The 27,212-nt window shown below is 37.3% G+C and overlaps 1 protein-coding gene across 2 annotated transcripts; it reads left to right on the forward strand.

The window, feature by feature from the left end:
• LOC100372878 (CLK4-associating serine/arginine rich protein-like) lies at positions 1–27,090 on the forward strand. Of its 2 annotated transcripts, XM_006817515.2 has the most exons (15): positions 1–210; positions 3,099–3,196; positions 3,598–3,767; positions 5,270–5,351; positions 5,794–5,936; positions 10,694–10,790; positions 12,915–12,993; positions 13,130–13,203; positions 15,446–15,676; positions 16,712–17,209; positions 17,334–17,400; positions 17,760–17,820; positions 18,033–18,091; positions 23,221–23,344; positions 24,487–27,090. In XM_006817515.2, exons 1-15 carry the CDS (start codon positions 112–114, stop codon positions 24,642–24,644), a joined length of 2,040 nt encoding a protein of 679 aa, XP_006817578.2. In that variant the 5' UTR covers positions 1–111; the 3' UTR covers positions 24,645–27,090. The 2 variants fall into 2 exon arrangements, with proteins under 2 accessions (XP_006817578.2, XP_077866126.2); XM_078010000.2 differs by lacking the exons at positions 23,221–23,344; positions 24,487–27,090 and having other exon boundaries at positions 17,334–17,404; positions 18,033–18,065.
• The last annotated feature ends 122 nt before the right edge of the window (positions 27,091–27,212 follow it).

Here is a 27,212-nt window from a genome sequence, read left to right on the forward strand (position 1 = left end):
TTCTGGACAAATTCAACATGGCGGACGCTGATTGTGGTCGGCATTCTGGCTTATGTGGAAATTATTCCATTTTTGCCTAACTTCTTACCGTGCATTACATGAAACCCAAATATGTGGCACGAAGCGCGGAAACAGGAGCGAAAGCTCCGTGGCATGATGGTCGACTACAAGAAACGGGCCGAAAGGAGGAGGGAATATTATGAGAAAATCGTAAGTCTACAAAAATGAAACATCAAAGAAGTCCCCCTCGCAGTCATGCATGCTGTACTGCTAACTGGAATAATCTTCGTTATGAAGTTTATCCGATGCTATCGTCCAAAAATATTATTTGTCATTGTAGTCATGCAGTCACGAGTAGAATATTATGCATATGTAAGACTTCTACAAATAGAAAATGCCAATAATTCTGTATCGGCTGCGTATGTGACATCTAATTCTAAGCATGTATCTAATAATAACGATGTCACGTCAATTGGTAACTGTTATAAACACCTTCCTACAAAACGTCTACTAGGCTTTTAAGTTTTTAACGCCTTACAGTTTTATCAAGGGTGTTTGGTAGACATTTTAGATGAAGGTCGTTATAAATGATTTACAACTAATTTCAATTTACTTTTTACTGTGAACGAAAAAAGCAACCCAACCAGAATATTGCAAAGTTCACAGTTTTGATAACAAAGTAGCAATATTGATATCAGCTTATCATTACAAATTGTTACAACTTAACTATCAATATTACTATTTTGTTTGCAAAACATATGATATTACAATACTGCTGGTAAAGTTCAAAAACTGTAAGCACACAATTGAAGTTGGGTGTACTACAACTGTACAGTTGAGTTGGGTGAGGGGGTGGATGGGTGACACATTCATTCTTATTATATAATATTCAATGTATGGAGAGGTTTCAGGTGCAGTCACCTTCAATCTCAATTTCAGTCACTGGTATACATCTCCCAATAAGCATCTTGACAACTACCTATGCAAAGTCACCTTCAAATCTCACAACAGCAAAACAGCAGATCGCTTTGTGGTAAGACTTGCGATAATTGGTTGACCACTCCCATTAGAGTGAAGCTGATTGAATGTGATTTGCATAGGAACTAGACCAAATTTAGTACAACTGAAATGAGACAGTTGTGAAATCATGATTTATGCTAAAGCAAAAGCTCAATTTCTTTATCTCTGGTGTGATAAAGAGGCGCATTTCAAAGTAAATCACAGAATTGGTTAGCGCTTCTTATAATATATTGTTAGGGTTTAGACTCGGTGTTTGATTCAAAATAAATATATCATTGATGTTTTTCCATGTTAAAAAGGCAAGATATTATTTTTTATTTGCATAGATAGAAGGGTCTTACGATGCATTCTGTCTAGCTTGACATATTCTGTATTTTTGACTCCCGTGTGCGAAGCACAAAAGGGAGTCTTTGCAGCTACCCTGTCTGTATGTCTGTATGTATGTATGTATGTATGTCACTTTTTTTGTTCCACCGTTATCTCAAGAACCACTAATCAAATTTTGATGAAACTTGGTACATAGATGCTCTGTAATAATGCGCAGAGTTGATTAGGTTTTGGTGAAAATCCATGAATATTAATTAGCTAATTTGCATAATTTTTAGCTGTTCCATGACTGTTCCACTGATATCTGAAGAACCACTCATTGGATTTTGATGAAACTTTGCACATGGATGCTCTGAACTAATACGCATATTTGATTAGTTTTGGGTAAAAATTCATGAATATTAATAACCTAATTTGCATGATAATTAACCGATTTTCAGCTGTTCCATGACTGTTCCACTTATATTTAAAGAACTACTCATTGTATTTTGATGAAACTTGGCACATGGATGCTCTGAACTAATGTGCAGATTTGATTAGTTTTGGGTAAAAATCGGTTTATATTAATTACCTAATTTACATAATGATTAATCAATTTTCGGCTTTTCCACTGATATCTCAAGTACTACCGTAAAATCTGTATTAGAAGCCGCATCTCTAATATAAGTCGCACCCATTCTTTTGAGAACAAAAATTCACCATTTCTCGTATGTGTAGATGCTCTAATAGAAGCAGCATCCCTTCTGTTGTATTGTACCATTTTAATAGAAGCCGCAGCTTCTAATACAGATTTTACAGTAATCATAACATTTCAATAAAACTTGGTACATAGATGACATATGACACTTCACAGACCTGATAGTTTTTAGGGTAATTTCAGTACATATTAATTACCTAATTTGCATAATTAATTAATTTTCAGCTTTTGATATTTCAAGCAATAATGATCACATTTCAATGAAACCTGGTACATAGTTACTTGAGGACTGTGCAGAGACCTAATTAGTTTTTGGGTAAATATTTGTGCATATTAATTACCTTATTAGCATAATTAGTTAATTTTCAGCTTTTCACCTGATATCTCAAGTACTAATCATCACATGACTTGCAACATAGATCTTCTAGGACTATGCTGAGACCTGATTAATTTTGGGGTAAATAATTTCGCATATTAATTACCTAATTTCATAAATAGTTAATTTTTTGCTGTTCCATGACTGTTGCACTGATATCTAAAGAACTACTCATTGAATTTTAATGACACTTTTAAAGAGTACTCATCACCACATTTCAATGAATCTAGGACTATACACCATATTAGGTTTTGGTAAATATTTATGCTTCTTAATCACCTAATTAACATAATTAATTATTACTTGTATCTCAAGTACTGATCATCACATTTGAATAAAATTTGGTACATAAATGCTCTAGGACAATAGGCAGCCTGATTAATTTTGGGTTAAAATCTGTTCATATTAATTCACTAATTAGCATAATAATTAATATTTTTTTGGTTCTAATCACATTTCAATGAAACTTGGTACATAGATATTATATTACGAAAATCTTTTACATTGTGCAGACCTTATTAGTTTTACACTTAAATCTGTTCATATTAGTTACCCTATTTGCATAAGCTTTTCCATCAATATCTCAAGTTCAAGTAATATTGAATTAACTTTTAATGTGTCTCCAATACTCTCAGCACACAGAGTTCTTTCTAAGCTTTCTTTGATTATTTTTTGCAGAAACTAGACCCTACCCAGTTTATTCGCCTTCATGGACGGCCATGTAAAATAAACCTGGATCCTGCTGTAGCAATGGCTGCTGAGGGACCTGGAACAATGTGAGTAATATTGGCATGATTCTATTGCTACATTTCCTTAGTTCAATGTTTTGTTTTATTTGGTATTCTGGTAAGAGTCATTTGCACTAATCAAGTCAATTACCTCACTAGGAATAAAAAAAAGTACAAAATTAGTGCAAGTGCAAGCATGCAAATTACAATACTATGGTTGTCCGCACTCCTGACACTTCACTCTCGACGAATCAAAGACAATATTTGGTAAATGACTGTGTTATATACTGACACAGTTTTGAAATCGCATCTGCCATAAGTAGCTGAGTCCTTGTACATATATGTGTGTTGTTCTATCATCCTGTGGTCTCCTTTGAAATCATTATTGATCTGAACTCTACTAACAAATCTTGTTGCATTTTTTTATTTAAACAAAACAAACATGATAGGATGCCGTGGCAGGGAGATGCTCATAATCTGATTGATAGATTTGATGTTAGAGCACATTTGGATTATATTCCTGAATATAATCATTCACCGTTCCAAGACCTTGATGCAGAAGAAAGAAAATGCAACTATGAACGTTATAGAACACTAGTGCAAAGTGACTGGGCTGGAAGTAAGTATCATTTAATTTGTGTATATGTTTGAGTTAGTAAAGATATTCCATGGTACAGCAGAAATTAATTCAGCTTATCAGGTTCATTATGTGGAGCGTGTATATATTTTTGTTGTTGATTTTTTTTTTATTCCTGAAACATAATGGCGCATGTTTATCACTGAGTGCCAATCATTTAAGTAATAATACTCTCAGAATATACTTGATATCTCTGATTTTCTATGAGTCACTGTGTTTTACGTCTAGAAACTTGTTTATTTTGGTTCATTTAATTGGAATTTAAAATAAAAACGTCACTGTCTAGTTACTATCAACAGTGTCATGTTTGCTGTGCGTGCCTGGAGATCATAACATCTACAGGGATTGCGTTAACCCCATATTTTGCTTCCTGTACTCCAATTATTGAAGTTGGACCCAGTTTTTCAGGCAAGCTGGGGTCCAATCTCTAATAAAATTATCCAGGGTCAAATTTCAATTTCTTGCCAAGACATTAGCGCAAACCCTGCCATCATTAGAATAAGTAGGGTCAAACCAACCACAACGTGAGCCATCTAACTAATAGTAGGGAACTTGGACACATTAAATATAAATAGAATATCACAATGTAATTGCTTTTTATTTTTTTAATACAATCATATAAATTGCTATAAAGTAAATGGCAAAGTCATCCAAACAAAATTTTTGTACTTCCACAGTTTGAAATGTCAGGACACAGTCACTGGCGTGTCTGGTGCATGTCATAACACTCGTAAATGTGTGCATTTAGTCAGATGGTACACCCTGGTAAAAATGGTTTGAACTAAGCAGTTCTAAACAGTCTCAAGACTTGCATTGCAAACCAGTCAGTTAGTTGGCTGGTAATAAAATAAATGAATCACAACTTCTCTGTTCACACGTAATTCTCATGCTCAATAGACGTTTGATGCAAATGGGCGTTGGTTGAGTTCTTGTTGGAGCGAGAAGACTTGTTTTTGCACTTCAACTAGTGTTTTTTCTCTTATTCATGTTCGCTGTGCCAAATACAGTGATTTTCGCTATTTTCACTGGAGAAATGATTCAGTGAAAATAAAAACCAGCTAATATACCTTTTTTCCTATATTTTACATTCAACTTGACAAAAATCAGTGAAAATATAACAACACACCCAAAAAGTTTTTTTCAGCGAAAATTAATTCCAGCTAAAATTAAATATTTTACAGTACCCCCCTATGCATGGTTTAGTAATAATGGAAGAGAATGAATCACATTTCAGGTGCAAAAAAACATGTCTTGTTGATCTCTCACTCTCAATGAGATCTTTGTTCCCTATTTGCAACTACCGGTAAGGTCCATTGTATCTATGTATCATACATTTGTAAATAATCACAATTTGCAGTAACGTTAGAAAATTGCCTGTAATGTTGACGTATATGCGTATATGATTATTTTAATTTTCCCTCTGAGCCCTGGTTATTGCTGGTCTACTACTTGTCTTGATTTCTGTAAAATGTTATTCGTTTCAGTTACTGAAGAACAGTTTCTCTATCAGATTTACCTGGATGAACTATTTGGTGCCGAGAAGAAAAAGAATGATGACAAAGAAAGGTTGGTCCCACTTTCTTTTCCTGTTCAGGGTTTTTGTGCAGTTCTTTGTCACTTTGGTTATGTAGGTTAACTTCATTGTGAATAGATTGATTACTTGGAAGCAAACCTCCCTGAATTCTCTTGGAGTATTCAGATCTGTACTATAAGTTATTTATAGTTAGGATAGATTGCATTTACTCTGTTAGTAGTGCATGTGCTTACGTAGAAGAGTAATATTTGATTGATTCAGTATACAGTTATTGGGGGATTCACTTCTAATAGAGCAAATACGGTAGCTAGTGTAGTTAACTAAATTTAATATAGAAAAAAAAAAAAGTCAAGTGGAGGTGCATGGGATGTGATATCATATAGTAGTCGTATCATTCACATGTAAACTGTAAATTACAATGGGGGAGTTTTGTGAAGCCACAATTCTACATGAGTTCATATTGCATCTCTTCAGGTTGTCTAAGGAGAGGGTATCCATAGGTTATGTCTATGATGATAGTACTACTGCTAATGCTGGAGGAGGAGAAGGCAATGGTGGCGATGAAGGAGGTGATGAAGAGGAAGATGACGAGGATGATGATAGTGATATAGATATAGGTATGTGTAAACCATTGGCTGCTCATAGTGTTATTTGTGGCAATATATATATACATTGATATGTGAAGGGGAAACTATTGCTGCTTACCTTCCAGTAATACACTGCTGGTTTAACCCTTTTCCGGTCAAGTCGGTGAAAAACCGCCGTCAATATGGGTATGCTAGAATTTCCCACTCCAGCTAGCTAACTGGTTAAGTCGTTGAAAAACGGCCTGTTATTTAGGTTGCTCAGACGGTCAAGCGTTTATAATACGTTGTACGGAACCTGATATTTTACACTTGCGAAATTATGGAGGGAGAGAATTTGTTTTCGATTACGCCAAGTCAAATAAATTAACCAAGTAATAAAGAATGTAATTCTATACTCTTGTCTGCTCATTTCACTATTTTACCGTCACAACGCGACGTTTGCGACGACGTAAAAAAACCGCCTTGACCACATTGCAAACTGCAGCATTACAACCGTATTTGAACGACACGATTCACGGTTATAACGGTAGTAACGTATTTTGACCAGCTTGGCAAATAGTCCCGGCACTTAGAATGAATAGCATAACGGATTCCAACGGCTGAGCTTGGAATGTCGGCAATCACCAACGTAAAATGACCGGGACAGCTGGTGGGAAATATTAAAGTCCACGTGATTTCACCGTCTGAGCTAGCATATGCAATTTTATGTGTATGCAAATTGTAACCAGTCTGTGTTCGAAAAAATAACATATTTATTTACATAACAATAAATATTCAAATTGTGGGGAGATGCAGTCTTGTGGACATCTGGTCGTTCAGTATAAATATGGCCGAAGAAAGTGAGATAAAGCCCAGACTCGCTGTGTGCCTCCTTTCCGACACATACGTTAATATGCCGTCCTATACAGATAGAAAGTGTTTTATGAAGGCAAGAAGGAAACTGAAGAAAACGCGTCAATCGTGCAGTGGCACGGGGAGTGATAAGTTTGACATTGACACGACAGATTTTTCACCAGCAAAGCGTGGAAAAAGAAAGAAATCCAAAGCAAAGGAAACATTTGACGTCGGTGAGTTACCAGCCGAGCGTACCACGGACACCAGTGATAATAGTCCACTCAAGAAAAGGCGTAAAAAGAATAAGAACAAACGCAAGTCGGAGACTGTCTCCTCTGTCAATGAACATGCGATTACAGAAGAAAACCGTTTGAAGGACTGCAGGGGCAAACCAGGAGGCAAATGTAAATCGAAGACGAACCGTAAAGTGGTTGAATCGCCAGCTGCCGACAAAGCAGATGCCAAAGAAACGGAAGTTGGTCACGCTGAAATACAACGTGCCGTCGAAGATGTGATACAATTTTTGCAAGACAATGTTTGCGATTCGGAACCGTCGACATCCGCCACAACTGCCAACGCAGAAAAGCAGGGGCCTGAACATATCGACCCAGCGAGTACGCAACAAAACGTCGATGTCACCAAAGAAATGGTACAAGAAAATGTATGCGGTACAGAACAATCAACACTTGCGAGTTTCCCCGAAAAACAAACTATTAAAAAACGTGTTGTGTATGCACACGCATCGCCAATGGACACGCGTGATGATGAACTTGTATTGGACGAAAAAACGGGTGAGCTACGACACAAAATACCAGATGATTTCATAGTTGCAACTGACGACGATACAGATTCAGAAATCGATGAAGATCGTGCTGAGAATGACGATTTTTTAGAGCAACGTTACCCACCTGTACTCGATAGCGACATTGAAATTGAATCCGACACAGAAATTGGTGCTACATTCGATTATGTTGCCTCCGGCACTGGTGAATGGAGAATGGCCACGGAGGAAGACTGCGATATATTTACTATTCCAGTTTTTGAACCCGAACCTGGACCAACTTTCGAACTGCCTTCATATGCTCGTGAGGTGGAATATTTCTACAAATTTATCCCACCAGAACTGATAGAACTGGCTTCTACCGAGACTAATAAATACGCCAAATATCATCAAAAATGCATTGCAAAAAAATTAAATGCCCGCTGGCGTAATACAAATTTCATTGAAATGCAAGCATTCTTTGGTGTGATGATATGTATGGGTGTTGATCACAAATCAGCAATCGACGATTATTGGTCGAGTGACCCCTTTCTGCAGAACATGGGAATTGCATCAGTAATGACTCGGGCCAGATTTCAAATGCTAATGCGTTATTTTCATTTAGCTGATCCAGTAAATGACCCACGGCGGGATCCTGACATTGAACGTCGCCGTCAACGATCAGAGGCCGACCCGTTGTATAAAATCAACCCGTGGCTGAAACCCGTACTCGAAAATTGTCGGCGATACTACCAGATGGGACAGGAAATTTCGATTGATGAGGGTATGATTAGATTCAAGGGACGGTCCAAGTTTAAGCAGAGATTGCCCCACAAACCCGACCGTGATGGCTTCAAAATATGGCAGGTGTGCGACTCGACAACGTCTTACATTGCAAACTTTGAACCATATTTGGGGGTGAAATATAAAACTACAATTGAGGGGAGAAAGAAAGAAACTGGGACAATCAAGAAGACAACACACCGGTTGCTACAGCCCTTCACAGAAAAAAACCATATTCTTTTCTGTGATTCGCTTTTTACGTCAGTTAACACAGCCCTTGAATTACAAGACAAGAAAGTGTACATGGTCGGTAGTTTTAGCAGACGAAATCGGAAAACCATGCCGCCGCAATTAATTCCTGAAGGGAAAAGCAAGAAGCTGAAATTGAAAATTGGTGAAATGAAAGCAGCAACTAGACCGGACGACACTATCAATATTACTGCATACCAGGATGACAGCGCGCAAATATTGATTTTAAATACAGTCTATCCCCCACTGGCTACGTCGGCAGAAGCAGTAGATGACGAGAGACACGTGCCTGTATCGTTACAATGTTACAGACATCACATGGGTGGCGTGGATCGTTCTAACCAAAGGCGAAAATACTATCACACGGGCAGAAAAAACAATCGTTGGTGGATCTACATGGCCTGTTACCTCATAGATGTTGCATTGGTCAATGCTTATGAATGTTTCAAGGCATTGAATCGCACGACTAAAGTAACGCACAAATTCTTCAATATCCGCACAGGTAAACAACTGATTGGTGGACACTCGAGTAGAATTCAAAAATCCATAAGAGAAGTTGGCTCTCTTCCAAGTAACACGTCATTTATTCGTAGTGAAAACATGGATTCGCACGAAATATGCAGACTATCCGGGCGTCAAAAATCGTGTAAGCAGTGCAGCAAGGACGGGAGAAAAACTGCGAGTGGCCGATTATCAGAAACATCAAAAGGATGCCCAATTTGTAAAGTTCACCTTCACGCGGGCGAATGTTTCGCTGCTTTTCATCACAACATGGCACTGAGGGGAAAACGCACCGTGGGAACACAAACACGAAGTACAGAAGAGCAGCCCTCGACATCAGGCAGACGCATGGGAGCAGCCCGCCGGGGTGGACGACTAAGAAAGGCGTACAACAAATAAATTTGGGACTTATTACAGCGTCACGAACTGTACAATAGTTTGAATTGGTGAAAATACGTTATCGTTAATTTAGTTTCATGCTCAGTCGGTATTTATACGTTTTAATGTCAGGATAGTTCATCGGGTCTAGTCGGTGGAAATACGTTTCTGCGTGAGTATATATACACGCCAAGTCCCTGCAGTTACGTTCTCGCTAGTTCGTTTTATTTCAAGTCGTTAAATATACGTTGAAATATTTAGTTGGTTAATGTGGTCATGTCGGTGAATATACGTTACCGTGTGAAGGTAACCCCGATCAAGTCGTTGCAGTTACGTTCTCGTTCGTTTCAGTCTCAGTTTGAGTCGTTAAATATACGTTGTAAGTGTGGACTTACTCATACGGTCAAGTCGGTTAATATACGTTAGAGCTTGAATATAACATCAGTTAAGTCACGGAAAGTACGTTGTAATATGTTACACATGTAGTTCAAGTCGTTGAATATACGTTGCAATTTGAAATGTACGCTAACGGGTCGAGTACGTCAAACACGTTTTCCCCCGTACATGTCCCAAATATCCCCATACTCACGCGTTTTTTTTCTTCTTACTTCGAACTTGCATTCATGTAGTGACCTTGTACTTGCTTGTAATGTGTTTTCAATTAAGCAATATTTATTTCAATGTTTAACACGTGTTTATTGAGACTGTACAAAGGGCAAAACATCGTTACTTAACGAGAGTAAAAAATGTGTATTGAAATAAAACGGTGATTTTTTTTATATGAGAAATTGTTGTCCATGGTGGTAATGAAGTGTGTATGCAAACAGATTGCAAAAAATGTGAAAACTGTGGTCGATACAGTCTGTTAACTATGGCCTATTTTTGCAAAAATGTCTGGCAGGATAGCATGCTCAGATGCTGGCTACTGGAGTGCATTGAATCATGACCGTTTTTCAACGACTTAACCTGATAGCGTGAAACTCCCCTGACCGGAAAAGGGTTAACCCTTTGAGTGCCAGATAATTTTTTCACTCAAAATTTATTGCAAATATTTTCACTTTTTGTAGAATTGTCACTAAATTTCATCATCGTTTTGGATCATACAGACAAGTTCAGATATTGCTTGTAGCTTTTGATCAAAAGGTTTCATAATTTTGTAGATGATGGGCAAAAGTTCAAAATGGTGCTCAAAGGATTAGGTGTGTGTGTCACATTGTGATCATTCCTGTCATTAATTTATTCAGTAATGAATTATGAAGAGTGGGATTTTATTTCTACACAGATATTGATATTGACATTGATGCCTTGAATGATGAGCAGACTGAAGAATTAAACATAACAGGTGTTAGTTATGGGATGAATGCTTCAGAATATATCAGGTAGATATTGCACAGTCTGTGTCTTGGTTTATCCACTGTAAATTCTCTAATTTAGATGTTATTTTTCAAACATTTCAATCTTCCCTAGTACCTAAATTAGTCCAATTTTAGTTTTTTGTGGTCACTGTTCAAGTGTACAATGTTTATCATGGCTAGTGTGAATGGGTAAACTTCAGTTAACATTTAGGTGTTATCTTTGTAAAAAGTGTTATATTTTTTTCAATGCTCAGTTTATTTGTCAGAAATAACTAATTTCTTGATTAAAAAAAAAATCATGCTGTTTTCCTACTGAAATCCAAAAGAACAGACTACAGCATTGTTAAATCCCTTTCGTGTTGAATTCGCCATTAGGTTGCTGAACTGATTTACATATAACATATTTAAATAATCTATGGTAATAGGGGATTTTCCGTACAATTGCGAGATTTCATGAGATGCATGAAAGACGCGCGTCGAACGTCTGCCGCAAAAATCAAACGATTTGATTTTGAACTAGAATTTCTTTCTTTCGTAGCTCACATCGACCGACCGATCTTCAACAAAGGAATATTGCTTTTGAATACCCTTACTTAATCGAAATTGCCTATCATCAAATGTGGACAGCACATTATTAAGCATGGAAATGTCCCAGAAAATACTTTCGCGTTTGTCGAATCCCACGCGATGTTTGACGCCACTACGACATTTGTTTGTTTTGTTTTTACGTTCGATTTCACGCATAACGCGTGATTCTCGCAGTGAACAGAAAATGGTCACGTTGCCACCATCTAGAATTCTGATTGATTAATAATGCGATTGAAAGCATTTGCTTATGTTGAATCTAAGTTGAATTTCACAGTCCAACAAATTTAATTTTTGTACGTTATTATAATCACTTCTGAATAATAAATCAACAATTGCAACACTTCGAAAACAAGTAAGTTATTCACTTGTGAAACGCAGCCTGACCAGATCATTCACTACTACTAAGCAATTCATTCGTGTTTGTTTTTATTCAAAACTTCTTTTAGACTATACTTTTCATTACCAACAAAATTAAAAATAATGCATTTTTTTGTTAGCTCTGCTGTCGACTTTATGAGTGATTGTCCGTTGTCGTCCGTGTCCATGTTTTACGTTTTTGACTTCTTCTTGAAAACTACAAGTCTGAATGTTTTGATACTTGGTGTATATGTACCTTGGGTAGGCCTCTCTAAGATTTGTTCATTTTGTGATGATATTTTTAATTCTCTAATTTTGGTGAATATTTTTGTCATTTTTGGTAAAAAGTGATATTTTCGACTTCTTGTTAAAACCACAAGTCTGATTGCTTTGATATTACATATATAGGTACTACATGTGGACCTCTCTCAGATTTGCTCATTTCATGATGATATCTTTAATTCTCTAATTTTGATGAATATTTTTATCATTTTGGGTAAAAAGCGATATTTTCGACTTCTTGTTAAAAACCGCAAGTCTGATTGCTTTGATATTACATATATAGGTACTACATGTGGACCTCTCTCAGATTTGCTCATTTCATGATGATATCTTTAATTCTCTAATTTTGATGAATATTATTATCATTTTTGGTAAAAAGTGATATTTTCAACTTCTTGTTAAAAACCGCAAGTCCAATTGCTTTGATATTACATATATAGGTACTACATGTGTACATCTCTCAGATTTGTTCATTTTGTGAGATATCTTTAATTCTCTAATTTTGATGAATATTTTTGTCATTTTTGGTGAAAAGTGATATTTTCGAATTCTTGTTGAAAACAGCAAGTCTGATTGCTTTGATACTATACATATTGTTCATTTTCTAATGATGTCTTCTGTTCTTTAATTGTAATGTGCATTGCTAACAGCGGAGCTATCTCAGCCGACAGGCTGCTTGTTATCTTATGGAATTACAAATATTTCTTATGTTTGACTGTACTTTTTCAACAGTTTGTGACTTCTGTTTTAGAACCACAATAAGGCTTTTTACTCCCCTCCGACACCTAAATTAGAGGGACGTCTAAATTAGTGATTTTATGGTACACCAATTCGAAATAAATGCTTGACTGCATGCAGCATACCTTGATTGGCTTACCTTGAATATTACAACGTTGATAATGTGTATGATCTTTGTTCCAGGCAACTGAGGAAAGACAAGGAGGAGTTAGAAGCTTTGAAAAGAGCAAGAGAAGAGGAGGAAGAGCGAGCAATGTATTCTGTTAGTACATGTGTGATTGTATCTTATTAGTTACTTCAGTTGTCAGGCTTTCCTGTACACATTTGCTTAGAATATTTGTCATGATATAGTATATGTTATGTTAAGGATTATATTTTGACTGTTTGTTTCAAAACAGGGTAGAAAATCTAGACGTGAAAGAAGAGCTCTGATTGAGAAGAGATTGAAAGGTAGAAAGATCAGCCCTCCAAGGTGAGTCTTAACAGTGTGTTAATAAATTAATAATTGAATTCTTGCTGAAATCTAGTACCTTGGCATATAGTGTGTGTGGAGATATTGTGCTTACCAGTGTCTGACCGCTCGTCCTTTGGTTCGTCCCTCCGACCATCCATCCATCAAGTTTTAACAGGAGCACTATTGGAGATAGAGACATTCAGACAGTGCTATATTGAAGACATTGTATACTAGATCTGGTCAACCTATTTAATACAGGGGTTGCATTAGTGTTCGATAATGTGGAGTCCCTGGGACCCACCCCTTATAAAATGTGTGGGTCCCTTAAAAATATGTGGGGTCCCTGCCGCTACCGCACTTTATTTTTCCAAAATAGTTTTTTGCACGAACTATTACACAATAAACATAAACAGGCATTAATCACATTTATATTGTACTTTATTTACATGTTCATTCCAGCCTTTACATGTCAGCAATCTGCATTATTTGCATGGTTTACTTCTATTTTTACTGTTATTAAAATGCAATGCTGCTTGTAAAAATTTTAAATCATTACTGGGTTTACCTTCAAGTTCTTCATAAGCCAAGATAAATGAGCTGGTGTCAGACTTAATTTAGACTTAATACGATTCTGACAAGAAAAGGCATTGCCACATGGAACCTGCCGGGGAGGCGATCTTGCAAATAACGAATCGATCCATGGCTTCTAGAAAAGTGATTTTTTTTCTCCCAAAGTCACTTGTGTTATGTAATTAAATAGTTCATTGTTTCGATTAATATTGCCCCCAGAAAACAATACACCCAAAATTTGTACATACTAGTACTAGTACCAGATTCTGCAGTTAATTCGCCTCTGGGCAGTTTAGGTTTAAAAAAAAAATAAAGTGGGACCAAGAAATCGGCGATTTTTCGGCAGATTTTATTTAATATTTGTTATTTAAATATTTTGCCGTCATTTTTCGGACATTTCAATCTTTCCTGACGCCTAAAATAGAGTTTAAGTTTTTATTCAATTTCAAGAGTACGTTTTTAGTGACTAGCGTGAGTGCACAAACTTCGTTTCGATTCGAGTTGTCACTGTAAATGATGTTAAATTAGTCTTCAAACGCTCAGTTTATCTTTTGAAAACAACTATTTTTTGATTTTGAAAAAAAAAATCATGCCGTTTTCCCGTAAAAATCCAAGCCAAATGATCGTACTACAACATCGGCAAATCTCTTCCGCGTTGCGTTAAATAACATTAACATATTTAAATGAGCTATGGTAATTTGAACATGTTGGCGTTATCCAGCATTTTTATTGGTTAATTGGAGATTTGACCTATTAGGTCAACCATGCAAGACAAGGAACATGGCGGATACTCGACAGCATCGAGCGTTAATTTGCGACCGGAATTATTTGATTACGATGAAACGAAGTTGAATTTTATTTGCATTTCATTACAATTGAACAAATTTGTTTTTTTTTAAACGTTATTATAATCACTACTGAGTAATAATCAACAATTGTGAAACTCAGCATGACTGGATTGCGCAACCTTGATCATTTGTTGCTCGGCAGTTGTAATCGTTTTTACTTTGTTCAGAATATAATTTCGTTACCAATTAAATTAGGAAAATAAAGTTTATTTCACGTACCAGGTTCGTTAAAGTAATTTTTTGGAGAAAAATTACCCTGGGTGACATAGTAAGTTTTAGGCGGTTAAATTAGCAGGTCTCAGTATTGACTGTCTCGCCATACTTCAGACGGACTTCACACTTTCCATTGTGAAATGTAGATGCTAATAGGTGTTTTTGAAGACAATGGCATAGTATTGTACGTGAATTTAAAAGCTCTATGAACTTTGTATGCGGGACAATGGCATCGCAAATGCACACAATGCCTTTAGACCTATCATAATACGACCGAGACGTGTGCTTACCGGATGCGTCCCAGGGACTCACCAGTTGAAAAATTCATGCGTCCCACAGAAAAACTATGCTTCCCGGACGCGTAATTCCGCGTTAACGCAATCCCTGTATTTAATGAGCATATATGGGCAAGTGACCTCATTAAAATGCATAAATATCATATCTGTTGCAAATAGACATTCATCAAACTTATTCTTTGCAGTAAGTCTGGCTAGTTTTCCATATAAGGAATAGGAGAGAGATAAATCTGGATGAATCTGTACAGATTGTCTTCAATCATCGTTGTGAATTCTTTAAAATAATCAGAAATTTCTGCATAGTACTGAATATTTGTTTTCTCATTTGATTAGCTATGCCAGAAGAGATAGTCCTACATATCAGCCATACCATCGCTCGACATCAAGGTCATCATCACGTAGCCGCTCACGAACACCTGAGAATGCAGGTGAAGTGAAATTCATTACTAGCTTTGGTGGTGATGAGGACGAGCCAAAGACAACTCAGTCTATCATTGGACCCATGAATCGACCAGAAACCAAAGAGAAGCAAGAAAAAGTTACTGAATCTCGTTACAAATCCCGGTCGGTGTCTTTTTGTTTATTCGTCTTGTTTAACATTGTAGAACTGCTGGGTATAGGGATAAGCCAAAATACAACTGTATGATGATGTGGGTGGCTTTTACTGTGATTGCAAATCCCAAATAATATATGAACATTATGTGAGAATCCATGCTGATGAAGGTAAGGCTTTGAATGGCAACAAATTGTATATATTGCAACATCGGTTTCATGGATAGCCATAGCCATTGTTACAATTGCGTTAAACAAACAAAATGCCTATATAATGAGCATCCCACAAATGCTGAATGAGCATGTAGTGATGATTTTCTCAATTCTTTTGTTGAAACATGGTAAAATTTACATACATACTGGCATATAAGAAATGTTACCATGGTATACGTTAGAAATGTTGTACAAAACAAGTTAGGAGAAAACAGATAGAATTAACACTTTTACTAAAGAGAATTTAAGCTGTCACTCTGGATTATTTGTTTTTCTTATGTCTTTATCTCGTTTTTTATAAATAAATGATGGGTAATGACAAGGGATACATGTTTGTTGATTTTAGACTTGTAGAAGCCTAAACATTGTGCTCTCATTCAAAGATTTTCTCTTGTTGAGAATACTTAAAAGAATGGATTATTGTAGTTTTATGAATATTTCTGTGTTGCTGATGTCTATCACAGATATACTCATCATTACTACTGATGCATGTTGCTGAATTTTAATATTTATTTATTTGTTTTAATTAACACATTGCCTGCTGAAAGCCTTCACAGATAGAATTAATAGAAAAAAGCGACATCACCCAAAATTTAATTCTCAGACTCAGACTGAGTTTTAGAGTTGGACCATAAATTTTTGGTTAAGAATGGGGTCCTATTTTGTGATAAAGATAAACAATTTCTGTTCCACTTTCTTATCAGTTCACCAAATTGTTAATTCAATCTTTGTGGGATTGAATTGGTTTTCAAGCATCTGTTACAGTTTTTTGTTGTGTGAAAAAAAAAAAAAAATTCTTACTAACTCTTGTAAATATTTGTTCTTTTCATATAGAAAAAGAACTAAGTCGAATGGTAGCAGTAGTTCCTCTGGCTCATCTTATAGTTCAAGATCAAGATCACGATCTAGAGAAAGAGATCGATATAGATATCGAAATCGACGATATTCCAGATCACGGTCACGGTCACGCGAGAGACGCGACAGTTACCGGCGTCATCCAAATGATAGATACAGCTATCATAGAAGAAATTCTTATCGTTCACATAGTAGGTCACGCTCGCGGGATAGACATCGGCGCACTAGGTCGCGCTCGCCGATACGTTCTGTAAAAAGATATTCACGATCTAGTTCCCACTCTAGTCGTTCACGATCCCGTTCTAAAGATAGACATGATTATTCCCATGCATATGACCGATACCGTAAGTCTTCATATTCAGAAACCAAGGCTAGGATTGATCGCAAAATTGACATAGAACCTCGGAGTAAGATAAAAAGTGCAGAAAAGGAATCAGTCTTTAAAAAAAGAGAAGAGCTCACTGCCAGATTAAAAGTGTAAGTGAGCATTCCATACTTCAAAACATATCTCATACGTTCTGTCAGTTTTTATTAGTTTATTGGAATCTTCCCTCTGAATATCTGCCCTTTGTTGATTATTTGTATTTGTTTGTTTTTCTAGATCCGAGGCAAGCATTGGTAAAGCCCCTAGTGTTAGTGCTAGTTCTAGTGCTAGTGCTGCATCCAAAGTCAGTAAGAATCTCATATTCTAATTGCATTGCGTAAATTGTAAAAACTCTTATTTGGAAGGAGATCCAAAACTGTTGTGAAAATCTAGTTAAGATGATTTAATCGTATTGTCATATGTTATTGACTCTGGGTATTGTGTTTTTGGTATACAATAACAGAATTATTTAACATGTGTTTTCTCATAAGTACATACTCCATATAGCTCTGTTTTAATTATCGAGCATTTTGTTGCTATTATTTGATTACATGCACTGTATCACAGTTCAATTATTATTAACTGTTTTTTTTCATAGCTTTTGCCAGGCAGTATAGTATTTTCAATAGTTTGTATATTAATAGTAGTTGCATCTTTTTACAGCCCAAACTTACCCCACAAGAAAAACTGAAAAAAAGAATGCAGCTGGCGCTTAACAAACAATGTGAGTATTGCAGATAATTTTTGTGTTTTGGCAGTGAAATTGTGTTATTGTGATGACTCAAAAAATATCGAAGATCCATTTTCAAACATGTCAAATATAGTTTGTAATTTGAATTTACACTGATGTTATGTATTTGATAAAAAGCGGTGTTTGATTACTTCTTGAGGCAGTGATTTCTGATTTTTCTAGTAAATATTTCTTTTTCTATTTAGATAAAGCTGACAAGAAGAAAGAACGAATTAAAATAGATGAGAAGGTACAAGAAAGAATGGTACGCTCATATTTTGTCACTGCACATGTCTACAAACATGTAATTCTGCTGGTCACCCATGCCACAGTTGCAGTCATGTGTGATTTTACAGTCTTTGGGTAAAGGCCATGCAAAGGGTTTATGACCACATATGTAAATCACAGTAGTTGCATTATCAGGAATTATGTTTATTGCATTTCATTGGAAGCTTCCACATTGGTTCTACAGTGTGTTGACAGGGAGATTGTTTGCTGCCACATTAGCTCTAGTGTGTTGACAGGGAGATTGTTTGCTGCCACATTAGCTCTAGTGTGTTGACAGGGAGATTGTTTGCTGCCACATTAGCTCTAGTGTGTTGACAGGGAGATTGTTTGCTGCCACATTAGCTCTACAGTGTGTTGACAGGGAGATTGTTTGCTGCCACATTAGCTCTACAGTGTGTTGACAGGGAGATTGTTTGCTGCCACATTAGCTCTAGTGTGTTGACAGGGAAATTGTTTGCTGCCACATTAGCTCTAGTGTGTTGACAGGGAGATTGTTTGCTGCCACATTAGCTCTAGTGTGTTGACAGGGAGATTGTTTGCTGCCACATTAGCTCTAGTGTGTTGACAGGGAGATTGTTTGCTGCCACATTAGCTCTAGTGTGTTGACAGGGAGATTGTTTGCTGCCACATTAGCTCTAGTGTGTTGACAGGGAGATTGTTTGCTGCCACATTAGCTCTAGTGTGTTGACAGGGAGATTGTTTGCTGCCACATTAGCTCTACAGTGTGTTGACAGGGAGATTGTTTGCTGCCACATTAGCTCTACAGTGTGTTGACAGGGAGATTGTTTGCTGCCACATTAGCTCTAGTGTGTTGACAGGGAGATTGTTTGCTGCCACATTAGCTCTAGTGTGTTGACAGGGAGATTGTTTGCTGCCACATTAGCTCTAGTGTGTTGACAGGGAGATTGTTTGCTGCCACATTAGCTCTAGTGTGTTGACACGGAGATTGTTTGCTGCCACATTAGCTCTAGTGTGTTGACAGGGAGATTGTTTGCTGCCACATTAGCTCTACAGTGTGTTGACAGGGAGATTGTTTGCTGCCACATTAGCTCTACAGTGTGTTGACAGGGAGATTGTTTGCTGCCACATTAGCTCTAGTGTGTTGACAGGGAGATTGTTTGCTGCCACATTAGCTCTAGTGTGTTGACAGGGAGATTGTTTGCTGCCACATTAGCTCTAGTGTGTTGACAGGGAGATTGTTTGCTGCCACATTAGCTCTAGTGTGTTGACAGGGAGATTGTTTGCTGCCACATTAGCTCTACAGTGTGTTGACAGGGAGATTGTTTGCTGCCACATTAGCTCTAGTGTGTTGACAGGGAGATTGTTTGCTGCCACATTAGCTCTACAGTGTGTTGACAGGGAGATTGTTTGCTGCCACATTAGCTCTAGTGTGTTGACAGGAAGATTGTTTGCTGCCACATTAGCTCTAGTGTGTTGACAGGGAGATTGTTTGCTGCCACATTAGCTCTACAGTGTGTTGACAGGGAGATTGTTTGCTGCCACATTAGCTCTAGTGTGTTGACAGGGAGATTGTTTGCTGCCACATTAGCTCTAGTGTGTTGACAGGGAGATTGTTTGCTGCCACATTAGCTCTAGTGTGTTGACAGGGAGATTGTTTGCTGCCACATTAGCTCTAGTGTGTTGACAGGGAGATTGTTTGCTGCCACATTAGCTCTAGTGTGTTGACAGGGAGATTGTTTGCTGCCACATTAGCTCTACAGTGTGTTGACAGGGAGATTGTTTGCTGCCACATTAGCTCTACAGTGTGTTGACAGGGAGATTGTTTGCTGCCACATTAGCTCTACAGTGTGTTGACAGGGAGATTGTTTGCTGCCACATTAGCTCTAGTGTGTTGACAGGGAGATTGTTTGCTGCCACATTAGCTCTAGTGTGTTGACAGGGAGATTGTTTGCTGCCACATTAGCTCTAGTGTGTTGACAGGGAGATTGTTTGCTGCCACATTAGCTCTAGTGTGTTGACAGGGAGATTGTTTGCTGCCACATTAGCTCTAGTGTGTTGACAGGGAGATTGTTTGCTGCCACATTAGCTCTACAGTGTGTTGACAGGGAGATTGTTTGCTGCCACATTAGCTCTAGTGTGTTGACAGGGAGATTGTTTGCTGCCACATTAGCTCTAGTGTGTTGACAGGGAGATTGTTTGCTGCCACATTAGCTCTACAGTGTGTTGACAGGGAGATTGTTTGCTGCCACATTAGCTCTAGTGTGTTGACAGGGAGATTGTTTGCTGCCACATTAGCTCTACAGTGTGTTGACAGGGAGATTGTTTGCTGCCACATTAGCTCTACAGTGTGTTGACAGGGAGATTGTTTGCTGCCACATTAGCTCTAGTGTGTTGACAGGGAGATTGTTTGCTGCCACATTAGCTCTAGTGTGTTGACAGGGAGATTGTTTGCTGCCACATTAGCTCTAGTGTGTTGACAGGGAGATTGTTTGCTGCCACATTAGCTCTACAGTGTGTTGACAGGGAGATTGTTTGCTGCCACATTAGCTCTAGTGTGTTGACAGGGAGATTGTTTGCTGCCACATTAGCTCTACAGTGTGTTGACAGGGAGATTGTTTGCTGCCACATTAGCTCTACAGTGTGTTGACAGGGAGATTGTTTGCTGCCACATTAGCTCTAGTGTGTCAGTGTTCTCCACAATCCAAAATAGCTGGTGGGCGGCCTAATTAGCATAAATTTGCATATTAATTTGCTTGTCATTTACATACAACATTCTAGCATTTATGTCACTAAGTTATTTACTATTTTCTTTTTAATTTAATTGAAACATGTTACAATTTTTTGAAATACAAACGGATTGGTCACTATCAATATTTACGAAATGCAAAAAGTTTGAAATCGATGATTTATACGTTCGCTAATTGTTCTTGTTCAAGAGCAAGTACAAAACATAATTGAGTTATAATGTAGAAAATATACGAGGTGATTTGTCCCCGAAGCCAAAACGGACGATTTGTCAAAACAAAACCCATAACATTTTTATTTGTGGCACGCTAACGAAAAAAATCCTTTGTTTTCCACTGACTTCCTGTTCCGGTCCGTCAGTAAGAATCAGTACTCACCCGTGCCGACGGACGGTAAGATTCATTTACGCATGTACGGTCCACAGGCGCCTGTGGTACGGTCACGATACTTGCGTTTTCATACGTTGTTTTGGAATTCAAGAAAAAATGCTAGCAATCGGCAAAATAAAAGAATCTGCTATGTTCTCGAAAGATTAGACATAAAAAATGGATAAATTGAAGATAACTAAAATATTATTCAATTACAAATACTCGCGGTAAACTAATCCGGCAGCCATGTTTGATGTTTATTACCGCTTTCCGAATTCAGTACACGAACACCCAGAATGCGCTGTTCCCCTATGCAACTTAGATACTAAATCGTTACAGCGCCAACAACGGTGGGTGGCCGACGGTCGTTGAATGGGGTAGGCCAAAAGGTCACCAGTTTGCCTTCTCCATGCTGTTTTCATGATGAAAATCGAGCGAACGTTGTAAATACGGCTAGAATTTTAATTTTTGTTCGAGTTTACATGCAATCTGCTAATATATTTATTTTCTATGCATATACATTTCGTTCGTGTTTACTTCTTTCTTTCGTGATCGGAAGACGATTATTAACAGCTGTAAATTTAAACCACTGCAGTTGCGCATCGTGAGCAATAAGTGGCAACAATGTCGGGCGACAATGAATTCAGGCAATTGACACATTGCCATGAATACACTTGATAACTGCTTGCAGACTTCCAGTGGTCATTGTTTATGTCTGGACGTTTGAAACAATAGCAAAATAAAGGGTTGGGCAACTACTCTTTTGTTTAGGCTTGGGAAGAACAATGCAAGCTTTTTACAAATAATTTCAGCTGGATCTACATTGGTGGGCGGGTGTTGAGAGTTCCTAGGCGGCCGTAAAACTTGGTGGGCGGGCCGCCCGCCTAAAACCCCTTGTGGAGAACACTGTGTGTTGACAGGGAGATTGTTTACTGCCACATTAGCTCTACAGTGTGTTGACAGGGAGATTGTTTGCTGCCACATTAGCTCTAGTGTGTTGACAGGGAGATTGTTTGCTGCCACATTAGCTCTACAGTGTGTTGACAGGGAGATTGTTTGCTGCCACATTAGCTCTAGTGTGTTGACAGGGAGATTGTTTGCTGCCACATTAGCTCTACAGTGTGTTGACAGGGAGATTGTTTGCTGCCACATTAGCTCTAGTGTGTTGACAGGGAGATTGTTTGCTGCCACATTAGCTCTACAGTGTGTTGACAGGGAGATTGTTTGCTGCCACATTAGCTCTACAGTGTGTTGACAGGGAGATTGTTTGCTGCCACATTAGCTCTAGTGTGTTGACAGGGAGATTGTTTGCTGCCACATTAGCTCTAGTGTGTTGACAGGGAGATTGTTTGCTGCCACATTAGCTCTAGTGTGTTGACAGGGAGATTGTTTGCTGCCACATTAGCTCTAGTGTGTTGACAGGGAGATTGTTTGCTGCCACATTAGCTCTAGTGTGTTGACAGGGAGATTGTTTGCTGCCACATTAGCTCTAGTGTGTTGACAGGGAGATTGTTTGCTGCCACATTAGCTCTACAGTGTGTTGACAGGGAGATTGTTTGCTGCCACATTAGCTCTACAGTGTGTTGACAGGGAGATTGTTTGCTGCCACATTAGCTCTAGTGTGTTGACAGGGAGATTGTTTGCTAAACAGCTATCACATACTAGACATACCAACGTTCTTGTGTTCTATTAATTCCTACAATCTTTGCATATGATACTGAAAAAGGGGAATCGTCTAAAACGTCTAGCTATTTTGAATAGTTGCTTATACCAAATATTGCCTACTATATATCTCATTTATAGGTCCTAACAGATTGAACACAGCTTGTTAAGATGTTACTATTACTTATAACTGTCATTTTCAAGTCACTCAATTTGGGATAATTCAAGTATTATTGAACCGTGCATAACTTAAAGAAAAATCCTGCAGAGCTTGTTTCACTCAGTTACGACTAAGGTTTTGGAAGTACATATATGGCATGAGTAATCAATTTGTTAAACATTTGTCATGCATATTTTATCTGGCAATCAGGACAGGGATGAAGAGTTGAGAGAGATTTCCAGGAAGATCAGAAGAAGAGAACGAGAAAAGCGGGATAGAGATATGGACTATGGTGGTAGAAGAAGCAAATCAAGATCACTTTCGCCAAAGAGAGGTGAGCAGCCATCTTGTTTTTTGAAAATGTTGTATTTTGGACATGCTTTGTCAGTTGTCATTGGTACATAGATTATACATGTTAGAATGCATGTCCATGACAATTTGTTTCAAAAACTGGTCAAGTATGGCCGATTGACAGCCATCTGACTTTTTGGCCTTACTACTATATTTCCACAATTTATGTACCATTTTCATTCGTATTTGGCACATGCATCATACATATCAGTGTGTTTCATAATCAGATCAAAGATGGCCGAATAACGGCTGTTTTTATTTTTGGTTATATTACTACTACATGGAACATGTGTTTTGATGTAAATAAACAATCTGTTGTATACGCCACTTGGAACTCAAGCTCGCGACAACCCCTCTGCTTTAATATGACGAGCACAAAGAGAACTTTCAAAAATTTAACGGGGACTGTGTCATTTTCAATGACTTGTCTTGCTTAATTGAGTTTGAATTGTTTTTCAAAAATAGAAACTACTGCATGTCTTGTATGAATAAGTTGCTTTCACTGGAAGATAGGTAAATGGCACTCATTTCTGTACCTGTAATTAATATATACCAACACTTTCACAATTGAACTTGAAACTCGACATCTTTGGTGTATGAATCACCTGTGTCAAAGCTATATGTGTGTCTTCACCGGGCAGAACTTGTTTGTTGACTTCATTATTTATTAGTCCCTGTTCAGACACCGTCCAAAAATGGCCTCTGTGTGTGCGTCCATGCATGTATGTGTGTATATATCTTAGACATGCCACGACTGATTACATTCAAACTTCACACGTACATCATACATAATATTGTACATATGCACATCAATTTGTATGCACCTTGATGCATGTCATTTTGGATTTCAGATCGGATTCAAAATGGTCGACTGATGGCCATTTTGTTTTAGTGAATGCGGTTTTAGAGCCATAACTCTGACATGCTTTGACCGACTATGCTCAAATTTTATATACTCATTATACATCATATACAGATGTATTGCTTTAATGATTCAATTCAAAATGGCCGACATGGCATCGGCTTCTGGACATGTTTATGTTCAAACTATATTACTATAAACAGAACTATATATACTAAACTTAATAACTAACTGGGACTGTACCATGCTTGTTCTCTTATCAGATTTGTGTTCCAGTCGAGATGCTTCGTCTCGTAAGCGCCATCGTTCGCGGTCACGGTCACAGTCGAGCTCCAGCACCAGCTCTCGCTCTAGCTCAAGTTCAAGCTCAAGTTCAAGATCTCGGTCACATTCACGATCACCAGTGAGATACAGATACTAGATGATAATCCAATAAGCAATACAGACAAATATTAGTTCTTCTGTACATATTACAAATTTTTTTTTAATTATTTTAAGTTAGGACAACAAATCAAATATTTGTCAACTAACAGTTGAACTTAAGACAGCATCTACAAGCAATGAACTAGGGCAAGGTCCTAAACTGTAAATTGTGTGCATTGCATTGTTCTTCGACAGACATTGTTCGATTCAAGTCTGAACACTTTGATAAGATATGCAAAGGTCATTTATACTTGTTCATTGATATGATTCAATATAGCAGACATTTTTTCCTAATCAAGTTTTAATTTCTTGTTATACATGAATATCAGTATGTATTTGTGGCAGTGCATTCTTGTATTGATTTTGACTCGTCGTTTCTGTCCTGTCTGAATGGATTTTGACTGGTCCTGCCTCAGTTCTCTCCTATCTGAATGGATTTTGACCCTTCTTGTCATGATCTAGCGAAATGTGTTTCAGTGTTTCTGTTCTATTTTTCACAATGTTTGTTTTATGTTTCCTTTCATTTAGAATTATTAATTCAGTCTCCCTATGTCACCTAACTCTTTCCGAATCTCTACAAGTAATCTACACAGTACCTGCTTTTGTAGAGCTGTAATGCTGGGTTTCTGATACATAATATATATTCCTATGTACTGCTATTTTTTACTCTATTAGAAGTACATCTCTAATAGACCCACCCAAGCCATTTCACCTTGACTAAAGTCACATAGTTTTCGCCACTATTTTAAGCCTGATTTACAACAGTTTACAAGTTATGTGGCTAATATAGTACCAGTTTAGAAGTTAGATACAGATATTAAACTGAGCTAATGCAATGCTGGTTTGTTATAAATTAATTATAAATCAAACCTTGTACCTTGACAAAGTCTGCAGCTTTTTAGTCATGGTGCAATGTCTGAAGTTGACGACTTGATGCAGAAGAGACTGAAAATATTGGCCAACCTCAACCACAGCAGGTAAAGTCTCTAACGATTGAGCTATTGTGGTTGAGGAGGTTTTCAGGAAAAACAGGTGCAAAATGGGTCACTTCAATGTCGAGTACTAGTAGTATGCTTAGAATTATTCATGAGCGAAAGACAAAGCGTATAATACATTTGTATTTATGTAAATTAACTTGGGTTGTGTACTGCCAATGCAGCCAATCACTGGATCATTCAATTTTTCGTGGTATAATTAAGAAACACTCATAAGTGTGAATTAGGGATATAACGCCACACTTTTGGTCAGCCCTTTAAATTGCACAAGTTCTTAGTATGATTTGCAGACGCAAACAAATTGTGGTGGTCTATCCCATAATCCATACTTTGGAGTGAGTGTTTCCAATAACAAATATGACCATAACAATAACTCACATGGCCAATAGTGGCATAAACAGCAAATACAGGACTCTAATAAATAGATGTTGCATCTTTGTTTGAATTTGTTTACGCCTCCCTAAAATTGGGAGTGAATATGTGTTATTCATAGAACCTTGAATACTGTGTTTTATGGTTAAACTTTATCAGTTATCGTTCAAGTTACTGGAATCGATATTTTCCTTTTTCTTTATGATAATGTTGTTTTTCTAATGACAAACTGTTAATAATGAAAACAATAGGGGTAGTCCTATAGCTAGAGATGAATAAAATTGCCATTTGGACTACTGAAGGGTAAGTCATGAGCCTTAACAGACTAGGTATAATATGTACATTGGCAACATGCATCAACAAGCTTCAACATTTTGGACAATTTCAGAAGTGAATTTTGTCACTGAAAGATCAAGAGGCATTGTCAGGCTTTACACTCATTGCACATACATTGTGCATATTATACTATATTTCTGTGAATTGTCGTTTTGTTATTACAAAACATAGCAAATGCCTTCATTTTTACACATAGTATTATAATCATGCCTGAATGTTTGTATCACCTGAAAAAAAAAGTAGTTTACAAACGCATTCACAAAATGTGTACACTTGATTCTTATATAATTTTAACTGTACCACAATTGTCTTAACAGGGGAACCCTTTACTCTTGACACTGAAGTACCGGTAGTCTTGCATGGTGCCCTCAAGTGGTCATATTTAAAATTCCCTCATCTTTGTAGACGTTGTCAGAACTGTATGTGTATTTTCAACCTGAAATAGATGACAAATGATTGTAATATAGTAGGACATGCATCAGTTTATATACAACATGTATAGACAGATGAATAATTGGTAACAAATATGTTGAGATATTTCTCCTGTGTACATTATCTATTTTTTACCTACTATAGCAGTTTCTGTTTGATAATGAATTTGTATTGAGAATGTACTATATTTGATATTTTGAATAGGTTGAGTATACTGGTAATTTTGCAGCATCTACAATGCCTGCACTTGCTTATATGTGTTAGGTTTCCGGTAGATCCAATTATGAAATAAATGCATGTGAAGACTGAGGGGGTGTTGTTGGGTTATTTGTTGGTTTCTGTCTACTAAATCAATATTATACTGTACTTTGCTGATCAATTGTTAGAATCCAAATTTTGATTGGTCCACTTATTTGCCAGCCATATTTGAT

The sequence above is a fragment of the Saccoglossus kowalevskii genome, chromosome 2 (assembly GCF_978046115.1).
Source record: "Saccoglossus kowalevskii chromosome 2, keSacKowa6.1, whole genome shotgun sequence".
Classification (NCBI taxonomy): Eukaryota; Metazoa; Hemichordata; class Enteropneusta; family Harrimaniidae; genus Saccoglossus; species Saccoglossus kowalevskii.